This window comes from Syngnathus floridae, chromosome 4 (genome assembly GCF_059516105.1).
Source record: "Syngnathus floridae isolate MCC-2025c chromosome 4, RoL_Sflo_1.0, whole genome shotgun sequence".
NCBI lineage: Eukaryota > Metazoa > Chordata > Actinopteri > Syngnathiformes > Syngnathidae > Syngnathus > Syngnathus floridae.
Genome location: NC_142416.1, coordinates 13,830,922 through 13,845,195, shown reverse-complemented (window position 1 = coordinate 13,845,195; position 14,274 = coordinate 13,830,922). Strand labels below are relative to the sequence as shown.

Genomic DNA, 14,274 nt, shown 5'->3' with positions numbered 1-14,274 from the left:
CTGTCTGTCTACTCAAAGAGCTGACAAATGTCTTCTAGAAGGTGACAAACCCTCAGGGATGAGCCATGCTAAATGCTAGGACACTTTAACTCCTAATTCTCTTTAACCCCTCCAAACTTTTACAGCAGATTGAGTTATGGCTGCAACATGTTTGCTAGCAACACTTATGAGAGCTGTAATTTCACTTGTCTAAACCTGACAGAAAAGGGGCGGAAATTCAAACTGCTATTCTATGAATCTCCGCCCTTTTGTTTCTGATACTAACGGAATTCTTTCTGCTGCTCTTGCTCATGAACACAAGATGTTTGAGAGCATGAAACACTTGTGCAGCACTCACTGACAGCATACTTGTCTAGGTTGCACCCGCCTCCGACGCCCAAGGGTCAAAAGATGATTTGTGGAAAATTTACCCAACCAACTGAATGTGAAAATTGAGAAAACGTGAATATTATCAAGCAACCAAATCTGCCAGTTTTTATGATGAAAACAGGAGCTGGGTGGATAACAATTAACTGGATTGCATAGACTTTTTAAGACACGGTTTAAAAATGTCTTGGACAAGAGCTTGATTTTTGCAATGACCACAAAAAAAACATCACTCAGTAAAACACAGTGCCATTCCCTGAGTGTTGTACTTATTTACTATATGTTGGTTAGTCTATCTTTGTGTTGAAAAAATCCCGGCTCAGCAGCTTTGCTATAGTCAGCATTCAAGACGAAACGACCGCAAAGATAACACACATAATGAATATGAGTAGAATATTCTATGAACAACTAATTTAGACACAGCAATCAAAGTATAATCTTTTATTTAGAGTAAGGTCAGCAGGGACTTCTGTCCATGTAAATATACGTATGTCTAATGTTAATTTTCTATAGCTGAGGGGCAAAGGGGTCACTTTCATAACGTGCGCAGGCATTCGAGACATGAGCAAAATGTAACAACATCTGTGGTGTCAGGGGTCACAAGCGGCAGTCGTCTCTGTGTGAGTGTGAAAGACAAATAATACGACCGAGCAGGTGTTGTTAGCCTCTGACGCAAAACATGTTTGAAATGTCTGTCAGTTTCCACGTATCATCCAAAGCTATTTGACAACAACATAGCATATAGCCAGAGTCTTGGTTTCAGTTTGCACGTGCCCACATTGTGTTAAGGCCAGCACGCAGAGGCTAAAAACAGCAATGATTGATGCAGAGCTGTGATGAATTATGCCAGCCATGGCAGACATGTACGATTGCTTCCACTTGGCGATGAAGATTCAGTTTCATCATCCTCATCAACTTCTTGTCCTTCTGCAAATTTGCCACCTTGTTAGGATCTGCTGTGACCTATTAGCCCCCCTCAAAACAAGAAGCATGTGTTTTGCATTGAAGCATCTCATTTCAATAGATTAATATTGGCCTGTCTTTTTATTTTCCAGGCGGACTGGGTTACTACAGATCAGCAAATACAATCAAATAAGCGGGGGTGAGCTATTATTTGAATTAGGGCTATTGGAAAAGGAAAACATATCAAACAGGCATGATAGAGGACCTCCCTTGAGGACCAGAGGTTGACACCTATAATCTACAGGTATAAATGACCTGCCCCCTCTCAGTTTTAGAGAAATTAAATGTGTCCCTTAGGCATATCAAAATATTTTATAGTCAGATAAAATTTTGTATAATAGGATGAATTTTATTTTATTTTTTAAAAAGAGTATGTTTGAGCCAATTTCCATGTTCATAAATGAGCAACTGGCTGCATCAACAACGTTGTTCTTGGGAGGGCGCAGCCGCGTGTCAGTCGGTGTCAGGGCAGGAGCGTCCTCGACTGCTGCATTCTGGATGTCGCCCCGACGGCTGCTAGAGCAAAACATTTTCTTCCCTCACATTGCAACGACAGGAGAGACAAAGTGACGTCCACAATGCCCCGTCTTCTGGTCTTCTTGTTTGCGCTACTGTGTATTTGCAGCGCTAACAAATGGAGAAAGAATTTTAAATGTCCTTCAGGATGTTCGTGCACGAAGGAAACTATCATGTGTGTTGGCACCTCGCACGTCCCGCGATCAGTGCCGAGTGACATCAACTCGCTGTAAGTAGCATCTCTCAGCACTATTTACGTAAACAGTATTAAAAATATTAAACGTAATTAAGCATGACATTAAAAAAAACATGTAATGAAATTCTCCATGTCCTTGGTTACATTGCAATAATAATAATAATAATTAAAGTTACTCGAGTTCCGGTCTTGGGTTCTGCTGCTCGAGGTCCAAATGTCCCAATGTGAGTTTGTTTTTTTATTTTATATTACCAGGAGCATCGTAAACGGCTCCATTGCAGAAATCCCAGAGGGGATGTTTTCACTCATGCCTTCTCTGCAGTTATTGTAAGTGTATTTCTGAATTGACACTATTGAGCGACCTTTGCACATACATTCGAACCATAGTTGTGCAATTCAATAATCCCATACAAAAGCTGTACAGCAAATGCATTAAAGGTAAAAGCTCAGTTTTTAGATTTTCACTGTAGCTGCACTGCATTACTGATAGCTAAAAAACATAACCTAAATATAAGACAAAATTCAACAAAAGTATAAGTGTACTCATTTTGACAAAATGCAAAAAAACATTATCTTATTCAGGGCTGAGTTTACGAGGATTAAAGTGTAGTCAATAATTGTGCAGGGTTCCAATTTTTTCTCCTACTCTTCTGTTTTACAGGCTTCTAAATGCTAACTCTTTGACCACAATTAAAGATGATGCTTTCTATGGTCTTCCACATTTGGAATATTTGTAAGTAATTAAAACAGCATTGAAAAAAGTTAATCATTTTGTTTCTAGTCTGTGTATTTATGCATCCCTATTGTACTGTTTGTTGAACAGGTTCATTGAAGGGAATAAGATTGAAACTATCACCAAAAATGCCTTCCGTGGTCTGCGAGATCTAACTCATCTGTAAGACAAGTTACTCCACATTTGTATACAACCAATTAAATCACAGCCATCTAAATTACAACCATGAGTTTTACAACAATTTTTGCTGATGTTCTCTTTTTGGGGTTTATGTTTAGATCCCTTGCCAATAACAAAATGAAGTTCCTGCCAAGAGACCTGTTTTTTGACTTGGATTCATTGCTGGAACTGTGAGTAAGCACTTTGTGTATGCAGTGTGTGTGTGCGTGTGTGCATGTGTGTGTGTGTGTGTGTGTCTTACTGCATTTCTACTTCAGCTGAGTCAGACTGCACTTTGTGTTGCGCAGCATTACTGTTACCCAAATGAATGTTAAATGCATATATCACGTCCAGTTTTTTATTGCACTTATAGCATTAATGTGTTTATTCCCTCGTGTGTGACGTTAGAGATCTACGAGGCAACGCTTTCCAGTGCAGCTGTGAGAACAAGTGGCTGATGACGTGGCTAAAAAACACAAACGCCACAGTGTCAGACATCTTCTGTGCAGGTCCCACTGACATGAAGGGCAAGCGTCTCAATGACCTTCCCATTGCACCAGACCAGTGCATGTCTACAGGTAAACTGAAATGAAGCCAAAGCAATAACGGAACTGTCCCTCTATAATACAGATGACACCGTGTGTGGAAAGAAAGAGAAGGAAATAATCAATGAAAATATTTAATAATTTAGCATGACCTTACCCTGTGGAGGTCATTATACCCCAGAGTCCACATTTGATATGTACATTTTAGCAGTGTAAATGTTGCTGTGCATGATCAATTAATTGAAGAATTTGTACTTTTTCCACCTAATATATGCACTTGTACGTGTTTTGTGTCTTTATCCCTCTGCAGACTTTGTGCATCACCAGTCAATTCCGATTCAGTCCATGTCAGCGGACATCTTCTCCGTTAAGGAGGACATCTATGTGGCCATGGCTGCACCCAATTCAAACAGCTGCGTGGTCATGGAGTGGGATCACATCGAAATGAATTTCCGAAAATTTGACAACATCACAGGTTGGAATGTACCCAGTTCACACAAGGATATGTTTGTGATGTATCGTCTCAATTTACTTTGTGTGGTCATTTCTGGGCATGTTTAGATCATGGAAAGCTGCTGTATGAATGGCCCAGTGATGTTTCATGACACACGAATGTGCCACAGCACAGTGGTTAGGAATTATGCTCTGTTGTACTGCTGCTGACAGATCGTTTCTCTCTCCAGGGAAGTCTGTCGTTGGGTGCGCGTCAATCCTGGTCGACGAGCACGTCATGATTATCGTCACGCAGCTCTTCGGGGGCTCTCACCTTTACAAGTTTGATGATCAGCAGAACAAGTTCACCATGTTTCAATCCATTGAGGTCCTCAACATCTCCAAACCAAATGACATTGAGGTCTTCCGCATGGATGAAGAGTGGTACTTTGTAATAGTAGACAGCTCCAAAGCAGGCCTGTCTACTCTTTACAAGTGGACTGACCAACCAGATCAGAACCAAACCGGGTTCTATACTTATCAGTTCTTGCATGAATGGTTCCGTGATACAGATGCTGAGTATGTTGAAATGGACGGAAAGTCCTACCTCATTTTAGCCAGCCGTTCTCAATCGCCTGTCGTCTACTTGTGGAACAAGAGCACCTTAAAGTTCATGCTTCACAGTGAATTCCCAAATGCGGAGGACGTGGTGGCGGTCAAAGCTTTCCGAGTGGAAAATGAATTGTATCTGGCTATGACCTGCTTCATAGGTGACTCCAAAATACTCAAGTGGACCAGTAAGCAGTTCACAGAGATGCAGGCCCTTCCTTCTCGTGGGACGATGGTTCTCCAGCCGTTCTCCTTCACGGACAGACACTACCTTGCTTTAGGCAGCGATTACTCCTTCACTCAAATCTACCTCTGGGACAGTGAGACCAAAACCTTTCAGAAGTTCAAGGACATCTATGTGCAGTCTCCACGATCCTTTACTGCAGTCACCACTGACCGCAGGAATTTCATCTTCTCTTCAAGCTTTAAGGGCAAGTCAATGGTCTTTGAGCATATTGTGGTAGATTTAAGCTTATAAATCAAAATACCCACTTTGTGTCTCAATCTGATAGTATATGTGAGACGAGAATACTCCTCCATTAGAATTCCTGCACGAATGCAGGTTTCCAGAAGAATTCCGAAGTAAGAAAATGAACTTTTTCCGGAAATGGTTCAGTCAAGTTGGCTCCTTGCATCAGTGTCAATGCAATACGATAAAATGCTCTGGATACATGCACTGTATGGCTATGCTCATTGTACAGTAATAGCTATAGATGTATGCTTTTATTGTAATTTTGTTGTACAAAATTTTGCCAAAAATGAAAGACATTGATAAGAAATATTTGCACTGTGACAGATTATTTGGCTGTGTCGCAATTGTGTACTATGCTAGTATATGTATTTGTCCAGTAACTCTGGTGATATGATGTGCATGGTCCTCTTACTCTCCCTTGGATTAGTGGAGCTGTCTATATAAAGCGCTCAACACAAATATACATTGACCTATGCAAAATGCAAAACAAGCTGTTATTGAAATGCTTCTTGTGGTGCCTCTTTCATATTTTTTAATTGCAAAAAGCAAGACAGTAAATGGTTTGTTTTAGACAACCTCGTCGCTTGACCAGTAGAGGTGTGTACCTTGATGATTATTGTATCTGATGAATGTACTAGCAATGCTAATAGTATGCATTTCATGAAAATCAAATCCTTTATTCGTGTATGAATAAACAAATGATGACCACAATTCACTTTGGGTATTTCTTGTTCCTCTTTAAATGTGCAATTATATCAACATTGCAAAAAGAAAGCTATTTTTCCCTGAACGTTTCAAATTGATACGACGTATCATAATCTGAAAATAAGAAATGTAACAAAAATTAAATATTTTAGAATTACAATTTATCAATAAACATTTTATATAAGAGGCTATGTAAATCTTACACTCAGAACGCTTGAAAATAAAAGATACAATTTTTCTAAGTGACCATAAATGCGTCATGACGCGACATTGACGTCCAAAGATCTTCGGTAATGCAAGAGATAACGTTTAGGTATGTCTTTTGCAATATTTAGGTACACTAATGTCCAGTATCGTTATCAAATCATCATCGAGTATCATCTAAAAATTATTACAAGTCACAATAAATGAAACAAATTTACTTGATTTATTAATTGAGGTTGATTCGGGTTAAGATAACAGGGATGCTCGACATCGGCCATGTTTTAAAACCACGTGACTTTGAAGAAACCGTGGGATTGGCTCAAAGTGACACGTGATTGAGGCTAACCCTAGCCACCGAGATTTTTTTTTTAAGGATTTAGCCGCTGTAGCAGGAAACGGCAAAAAATGCGCTATTGCCACTGTTTACAAGAACATCTCTGATGACTCCTGCTAATTGTGTCCAGCTCATCGGCGTTGATTACCCAAACATGTAGCTGGAAGTATTTTTAGCAGAAAGGACACGTTTATTTGTGTCATATTTTGACGTCAGTAAGGATTTTCTTGCACGTCACAGTGAGATGGATCTGTCAAGGAGGAGTGACGGCGACTGGCAGGGAATGGTAAACGAGGTAAAAACAAAACCTGTGTGCTAAAAACCGAGCACTGGCTTGACCTCTCGAATCTCACGTCCTGACACTTAATAATAGTGCTATTTGTTACTAATGCCGCTTAAATGGCTTAGCTTGAAGCAGAGCTCTCCTTGTCTGCAGGGCACGATCACAAGGAAGTGATTTTTGCTGCATCTGCACAGTGCAAAAACACAAGTCTACATTAATTTTTTTTTTTTTTTTAGAAGATTGATTATCACGAAATATAGGTACAATTGTGGGGTTTTGTTTGTTTGTTTGTTTTGGAGTGATGAAATGAACAAATGATGTATAGAGGAACCTCATTGCTGTTTGTAGAAATCCTTACTCAGGGTTCCTGGGTTCAAACAAGATATGCAATAGCTTACTTTTCTGCAAAATACTAAATTGAACATCATCCACCCAGCCACTTCCAACAGTGGATAATATGTAGTCACAGGTGAGCTGGCTTTGCAGGGCACTGAAAAAATATATAAAATAACACTCCCATTATTCAATGAACCTAGCATGCATTTTGCTGGCATGATTGGCCCTCCAAAATGACTTTTTAGGAGACCCCCAAAAATGCATGTTGGCCAACCCTCAATTGCGATTACAAGTTTTATCGAAAATGGATGGATGAGACTGATCAGGTAAAAAGAAAGCTATATATTTATGTCACATTTACAACATTAATTTTCCTTGCATCTGAAAATGTCCTTTGTAATGACCAATATCCATTCCCTTCCCAGTTCCTAATTTGTAAGCGGAAGCTGGAGAGCAAGAAGGAAGCTCTGCTTATCCTGTCCAAAGAGCTGGATACATGCCAACAGGAAAGGGATCAGTACAAGCTGATGGCCAACCAGCTTCGTGAACGGCACCAAGGACTAAAAAAGAAATACAGGGAGCTCATTGTAAGATGTTTGCAGGCATTGTGAAGAAGACACACATATTATTTATCTGTAACGCATTGTATTCTATTAATTCCCTAAAAACAGGATGGAGATCTGTCTTTGCCTCCCGAAAAACGGCACCAAGTAAGTTTTCAAAGCCAGATATTACACTATATCACAAGCCCATTATGAATTTGATTGCTGAGATCTGATGAATTTCATTTGCCGTCCTATGATGACCTCAAGTTAATTTAAAGACTTTGGGTGTTCTTTGTAATAAGCGTTGGTTCACATCCAGGAGAACTGAATTTCAACATGATTATGTTTGGTTCATGGTATGCAAGCTAGCATAGGACCAATTTCACCTTAATGCCCTATTCAAAATGAAACTGTGATTAACAATCGACCTTCACCCTTTGGGTTGCATCGAGATGGGTGTCAGCGTCCTGAACAGAATTAACAGTATAGAAAATGGAAGGATGTACAATCTATCATGACATCAGCTAACGGCTCTAATTTGATCAATTGTATCAAAGGGTCACAATAATGACTTACACTAAAGCTTATGGCATTTTCCACAGGTGAATTTAGCTCAGTTACTGAGGGACTCAAGAGAAAAAAGCAACCGTCTCTCTGATGAGGTGAAGGAGCTGAAGCAACGACTGGCCGAAGCTCAGGGAGACAACAAGGTCTGTGGCATTACTCAATTTCCATGGGTGGGACATTTGTACAGCAAATAGATCACATTGAACATCTCTAATTCCAATTTTTATCAAATGTATATTTAACAAAATTACATCCGTATAATACACCTCAATTTTGCGCCCTGCTTCCTGGCAAATCAACAACTAATAATGCCCAGGAAGTAGAAATAGATCATTAAAGAAAAAAAAAAAACATTTATGAAAAGGTGGGAACGCGAATAAATGTTTGTTCTTTCAGGGGATAGAAAAAAACGATATATCCTTGTTTCTGTAATGGCGTTCAAAAGATGGGCAGCATCACCTTATAAATTCCCAAACATGACGAATATAGTTTAAAAACATGAAGTCTCCAAGAAGTCATCATCGTCAAATGGCTTTATTGTCTTCCAGCTCCTACGTATGACTATCACCAAACAACGACTGGGAGACGACGAGGTAGGCGCTCGCCATTTCCCAGCACATGAACGTGAGGACTTGGTCAAACAGTTGGAAAGAGCCAGAGAGCAGGTGAACATGACTGACCACTCGCGTCATCCCAACCCGGATGACCTCTGACATCATGGAGCTGTGTGCGTGTGTTCGTATTGGGGTGGCTGTAGAACGAATTGCTAGAGCACAGCACAAAGTCTCTCAGCGACGAGCTTCAGGACGTCCGAGCGGAGCGCGACGTGTTTCAACAGAAGGCTCATCGCCTCAATGTGGAGATGAACCACATCGTCGGGAATGATGACGTTCGGATTTTGGATATCGACGCTCTCTGCATGGAGAATAGGTTTGTTGGCGTTAAGAACTTAAAACAACAAAAGAAGTGTGGAAGAGTTCTTGACCATTTCTTAACATGTTTGGAGTATTTCAGGTATTTGCATGATCGGCTCTGTCAGCTTCAGGAGGAGGTCACCTTGCTCAAGACAAATCTGGGCAAGTACAAGGTACATGGATTTCACACATTATATTAGCTGCAATGTTTCTTTTTACCCACTAACTAAAATACTCAAATGTAAATTACACTACATGACTGTAGGGGGAGACGAAGAGTTAAAAATTGTGAATTTTGTTTTTAATACTGTATTAAAACTCATTTCAGAGTGCACTGGAATCCAGGAAGAATGTCAGAGTCTGCGGGAAGCCGAACAGCAGTGCACTCACTGGGGTGCTCTCTGCCAAACAAGGTGTCATCTCATTCGCAGCACACTCTCATCTCACCCTGACTTGAATTTTCCGTCTGTCACATGCATTTGTGTGATGGAAAGTTTGACGACTGTATCTGGGTGTGTATGCAGTGAAGGAGCTGCTGTCTGACGAGAGCGGCTGCACGCTACCCGTCACCGCCCAGTCCATTTCGGACCTCAAGTCCCTGGCCACCGCTCTCCTGGAAACCATCCACGAGAAGAACATGTTGATTCAGCACCAGCGACAAATTAACAAGTGCTGACTGTTATTTGTCTTTCTCTGCTTCACCAGCATGTTTCTTATTGGGTCCCTTATCTCCAGGGTTCTTGGAACTCGAGTTGCAGAACTGGAGAAGAAGCTCAAAACATTGGAGACGTCTGGATTGTGGAGTCTGCCGGGTAGGCAAATATGTGATCAGTGAGAGACATTTGTCTATACAGTCATAATATTTAGTGATGCTCAAGCCAACTTTTTTTCAGATCAATACCAGTAAGAGTACCTAATTCTTTAGTCACCTATACAGATGCCAATAATACTAGTACTTTTTGATACATAAAAATCCTCACCCTAAAAAATGACCTAACAGTTCAAATATATCATTTCTTTGGCAGTTTTTCTTCCCAATTTCTGTACCATTTTCTGCATAACATTGCGAGTATCGATACCTTGAAATAAGGAAGTTATCGGCATCAAAACTGATACCCAGTATCAGTATTTGGCATCCCTAATAATAGTTCATAAATCCCCTTTATCTCTATCTATGCCTTGATTGCAAAGCCTAAAACTGTCTTGTCCTCTCACTTCATGTGCTTGAAAACTAATAAAATGGTTGAAGTACTTCTAATCAGCATGCAAATGATTCTTTCCTCTGCTTTTTGTGTTTTGTCCCAAAGGCCTTACTTACCATATCTCGGTGGGCATATGCGGAAGTATGTGTCTCCCCCTTTTTTTTTTTTTTTGTTACTGTGAAACTATATCAAGATAATTAACACTATTTTCCTTCATAATAGAGGGAAAAGACAGCTGCAACACTCAGCCACCAGCCACAGCAGGTTTGCAATAGGAGCATAATTTTTTTTTTTTTTTTCCTTGTCTCATCATACTGTCATACATTGTGTGGATGTTTTCACAGGGGAGTCAGAGCAGTGTTCATCAGGACATCCAATACAAGCGAGTGAAACGCCAGCAGAACCTCCCAAATCATCCCACTCGTCTTTCCTTCCATCTGAAGAGGAGCCATCTAATCCTCCGTCGAGAATCTTGCCAAACAGCCACGAGCTATGTGAAGGTCAACAATCCAAAGATGACAAGAGTGCAGGTGATGTTTTCCCCCCTCCAATCGATGTGAACACACCCTTTCTGTCAAACCCTTCTGAGCAACCAACTGTCACATCGAACTGCACGAGAGAAAATAAAGTTGAAGTGGGAGCAGAGAACGTTGAAACGGAATGTATCATAATAGAGGAACATGTCCATATCCCACCAACGGTTCCCTTTGAAAAGGAGCAGGAAATTCAGCAAGATCAGGATTTTTTTATTGGGACAGATAATATGGCATGTTCTGTTTGATACTGTCTACTGTCAAAGATAACATCCAAACAGCATAGTTCTTCCACACTGGCACTGTACATTCCAGAAAACTTCTAGAGGCTGCTAATCTGTATGCTACAGTTTTTAACACAATTGTGCTTAAAAAGCAGAGTCGTGTTACTTTTCTCTGATCATTTTAGACAATAACTGAATACATTAGACTACAAAGCAAGCTAACAGGATTTTCATAATGACAGTTTCATTATTTCAGTGAAGTGTTATGAATGTATCTGTAGGGTCAAGCACCAAAATGTGACAAATAGCTTTTAGGAAAGAACTTTTTCAATATGGATTACTTGTAGAAGTAAAACAATTATCAGTTCTACTCAGAAACTACTCCATCAAGGATTTAACAGTTACATAACATTTGAACAAGACAAATGAGAATGCATAATGCATTTTTCCATAAGATGAGTCTGGATCAGATGTAATTGAAATCAGATTTGAATTTTTTCTTCATTGTGAAGGATGAATTTGGTGAAATGCATTTTCGATTTAACCATTGGAAGAGTATCCTCGGAGGACAGAAATCACCACTCAAAACAATTCAAATAGTTGCATCAGCTGTTTATTTATTCACAAGATACACAAGCTACAGAGTGAAACACATTGCGAGCACACCATTTAAAGACTGTAAGGGACACCAACGGCACTGTGGATGAATAGGTAAGATAACTGCCTCAGCAGGGGCACTGTTATATATTCCAATTATAAGTACTGGTAATTGTGTGATGAAAGAACAAATGTATTAGTAAATAATTTCTTCAAAATAAACTACTTTTCATATGTTTGCACAGCAAAAAAAACAATGCGTCTATCAGGCATATTGAGCCCAGGCAATGATGTAGGATTGATACATTTAAGATCTGCAAGCGCATGTAGAATAGAATAGCAACCCACAAAAAAAGTGTGGCATTAAATTTTCTGCAGGCGCCTAGTCATCAACCTGGAGTATGTATTCCAGGGATTGGGGGAGGAAATCCCAATAACACAGCAACCGAGCCTGCGTCCTGAATTTCCACTAAGCAGACTGCCAGCATCCCCCCCAAGGCCCAGGTCATCTTGGTGCTCGTGAATCACAACTGCTCTTCCAAGCACAGACAGATGACCAAATAGCGTGGCCTTAGATTCAAATGCTGCCATGATTTTGCCTTGTTGAGGCACAAAGTTCCCAAAATCTCCTGGGTGGTTGGGGTGATTGACACCTTCAGGGTTGTAGTGGCCTCCAGCGGAATCGCACCCCTGCTGCAGGTCTCCATACTGATGAATGTGCACCGCCTTGGGCTCTGGCCCGCTCCCCGTGGGGAATCCATTGAAGCGGAGAATCACTCTGAGCTTCCCATGAGGATAATCTTGCTTGAAGAGCACTTGGCCATAGACCTTGGGCAAACCCTCAGCTAGCGTGGAGCTTGGTCTCACTTTACAGGTTGCATACAGAGCGCCATTGTTTTGCCAGACCTCTGGTGGTGCCCAGGTGCTGGTGGAGGCTGAGGCACTCTGACAGAGGTACAGCACCAAAAGAAGGGACGCCACCATTATTGACTTTGGCCTGTAAGATATGAAAATGTCCATTACAATTCAAATGCTCAATGCAAAATTGGTACATAGTTAACAGCTTAAATAGAAAGTCCTTGCTTTTAGTTGTATTTAAGGTTCAAACTGACAAAAAAAAAAACAGTCACTCATTTTTATTTTGATGACAGCAACACGTTCCAAAAAGCTCCAACAGAGGCCTGTAAACCACTGCGTCATCACCTTGCCATTGCGCAACACCCAATATGTGTTTGGTAAATGAGGACATAATTGAGGAGACAGAGTTCCTCCCATTCTATGTTGCTTAACAGTCCGATTGGTGTTTGTAAAGCCTTACTGTTAACTAGTGGCAATATTATTCTCTTGTTTAATAGAGAAAGTTAACATAGTTGTGGGCATCTTGGGAAAACATCATGTAACAGCTGGACAAGTGAACTCGTTGCACAATGATCTAATGAAAACGGGTGTCTTATGCAGAATTCAACAAGCCAATATGTTAAATAAATTACACGAACCAAATGCGGCACAGGTTTTTAGGACTGCCAAAGTTGGCAAGTTGGAATTTGTAGCGTTTTCAGCATGCACAAACCATTTCAGTCGTACTTTTTGAGTCAGCTTGGTAAATAAAGAAATATACTCACCAGTGTTGATGCATTGTTACTACAATTAAGAAAACTGCAGAATCAAAGAACGTTTGAGCAACAGATTATTTTTCTTGTTGTATCGTAAGAGAATCAGGGACTTGAGGTCCGAGATCGACTGCGCACCCGCTTTCGTAAGACACCAGCTTCTTCACTGCACGCTGCAGGGGTGGGCAAATCCAGTCCTTGACGAACGGTAACGGTAACGGTGCCCGGCATGTTTTATAGGTCTCCCTGCTGCAACACACGTGAAAATGATCAAAATTGTTATCTAATTTTGCTTATTGTCTGACCATTTGAATTAGGTGTGTTACATCAGAGAGACATATAAAACACGCAAGACACGGGCCTTCGAGGACTGACACAGTCGTCAAAAGTTCCGTTACACAAAGGTATGTAACATTCAGAAAATTAAAGTTAAGGTGAGACGAGAGTGTGCCGTGAATGAGATCATACCTTGTTTGATTGAGTTGTTAGGCTTCCTGCAGACTGGCATTCCTTATAAATTCCAGTGCACTCTGAAATGAGTTTTTATACAATACGTATTACGTGCAATAAAAAAAATCCCCATTTTGTTTTTAACTCTTCGTCTCCCCCTACAGTTGTGAAGTATAACTTACATTTTCGTATTTTAGTCAGTGGGTAAAAAAAAAAAAACTTTTATTATGAGAAATAAAATAAGAAACAATGAGATTGCAGATACCGTTCTAGATAATAGTGAATTAAAGCCAGATCAAAATGATGTGGTCATGGTTTTCAACAGATTCTTTGCTCATATAATAGACTAGAAAAATACGGAGTCAAAGAGTGAATTGTATTTTTTGGGGGTATTTTTTTATTGAGGCACATGTTAGTGAGTTCTTTTATTTCTATGTGGCTGTTGGAGTTTTTTGCTTCTTTGTTTCTTTATTCCTATGACTCAAATATAAACATAAATAAGAGCACAAAAATACTGCAATTAATCACAAATGTGGACTATACTATTCGCTTGTGAGCTGCTCCATGAAACCAAACATCAAAAACAAAAACAAAAATGACCTTGACTTCAGATTCAATGTTTGTGAAATAATCCCTTTGAATAAACAAGATTTCATTTTGAAAGGCTATTGGAAAAAACAAAAGAGTTGAATCCATTTCCATTGGATTTTATTAAACTAATAGAAAAGTTACAAAATGCATGCAATAGAAAAAAAGATGGGAGCGTTTCACTTGTTTAG

General features: G+C 40.0%; 3 protein-coding genes across 6 annotated transcripts; 2 read left to right on the top strand and 1 right to left on the bottom strand.

Moving 5' to 3' along the window:
• Nucleotides 1-1,525: 1,525 nt before the first annotated feature.
• Nucleotides 1,526-5,300, top strand: LOC148399300 (leucine-rich repeat LGI family member 2-like). Its single transcript, XM_088374533.1, has 8 exons — nt 1,526-2,074; nt 2,297-2,368; nt 2,703-2,774; nt 2,865-2,936; nt 3,053-3,124; nt 3,342-3,511; nt 3,789-3,953; nt 4,162-5,300. Exons 1-8 carry the CDS (start codon nt 1,908-1,910, stop codon nt 4,995-4,997), a joined length of 1,626 nt encoding a protein of 541 aa, XP_088230659.1. The 5' UTR covers nt 1,526-1,907; the 3' UTR covers nt 4,998-5,300.
• A 946-nt stretch (nt 5,301-6,246) lies between these two features.
• On the top strand, nt 6,247-11,671 carry LOC148399299 (coiled-coil domain-containing protein 149-like). 2 transcript variants are annotated; one of them, XM_088373758.1, is made up of 13 exons: nt 6,247-6,529; nt 7,279-7,440; nt 7,525-7,563; nt 8,001-8,108; nt 8,514-8,630; nt 8,723-8,895; nt 8,980-9,052; nt 9,208-9,292; nt 9,404-9,548; nt 9,615-9,691; nt 10,187-10,222; nt 10,304-10,345; nt 10,426-11,671. In XM_088373758.1, the coding sequence occupies exons 1-13, from the start codon at nt 6,479-6,481 to the stop codon at nt 10,860-10,862; spliced, it is 1,545 nt and encodes a 514-aa protein (XP_088229884.1). In that variant the 5' UTR covers nt 6,247-6,478; the 3' UTR covers nt 10,863-11,671. The 2 variants fall into 2 exon arrangements, with proteins under 2 accessions (XP_088229884.1, XP_088229885.1); XM_088373759.1 differs by lacking the exon at nt 10,187-10,222.
• LOC148399298 (extracellular superoxide dismutase [Cu-Zn]-like) lies at nt 11,436-13,652 on the bottom strand. 3 transcript variants are annotated; one of them, XM_088373762.1, is made up of 3 exons: nt 13,184-13,300; nt 13,058-13,091; nt 11,436-12,432 (listed from the first exon to the last, which is right to left on the bottom strand). In XM_088373762.1, exons 2-3 carry the CDS (start codon nt 13,069-13,071, stop codon nt 11,799-11,801), a joined length of 648 nt encoding a protein of 215 aa, XP_088229888.1. In that variant the 5' UTR covers nt 13,072-13,091; nt 13,184-13,300; the 3' UTR covers nt 11,436-11,798. The 3 variants fall into 3 exon arrangements, with proteins under 3 accessions (XP_088229888.1, XP_088229889.1, XP_088229887.1); XM_088373763.1 differs by lacking the exons at nt 13,058-13,091; nt 13,184-13,300 and adding an exon at nt 13,514-13,652; XM_088373761.1 differs by having other exon boundaries at nt 13,058-13,266.
• Nucleotides 13,653-14,274: the final 622 nt, after the last annotated feature.

Bases quoted from the DNA above. Each gene is read 5' to 3' on its own strand.
- LOC148399300 (XM_088374533.1), top strand. From the start codon at position 1,908: ATGCCCCGTCTTCTGGTCTTCTTGTTTGCGCTACTGTGTATTTGCAGC. The intron at 2,369-2,702 runs GTAAGTGTATTT...TCTGTTTTACAG, and splicing joins ATGCCTTCTCTGCAGTTATT to GCTTCTAAATGCTAACTCTT. The intron at 3,125-3,341 runs GTGAGTAAGCAC...GTGTGACGTTAG, and splicing joins TTGGATTCATTGCTGGAACT to AGATCTACGAGGCAACGCTT.
- LOC148399299 (XM_088373758.1), top strand. From the start codon at position 6,479: ATGGATCTGTCAAGGAGGAGTGACGGCGACTGGCAGGGAATGGTAAAC. The intron at 9,692-10,186 runs GTAGGCAAATAT...TTTGTCCCAAAG, and splicing joins TGGATTGTGGAGTCTGCCGG to GCCTTACTTACCATATCTCG. The intron at 10,346-10,425 runs GTTTGCAATAGG...ATGTTTTCACAG, and splicing joins TCAGCCACCAGCCACAGCAG to GGGAGTCAGAGCAGTGTTCA.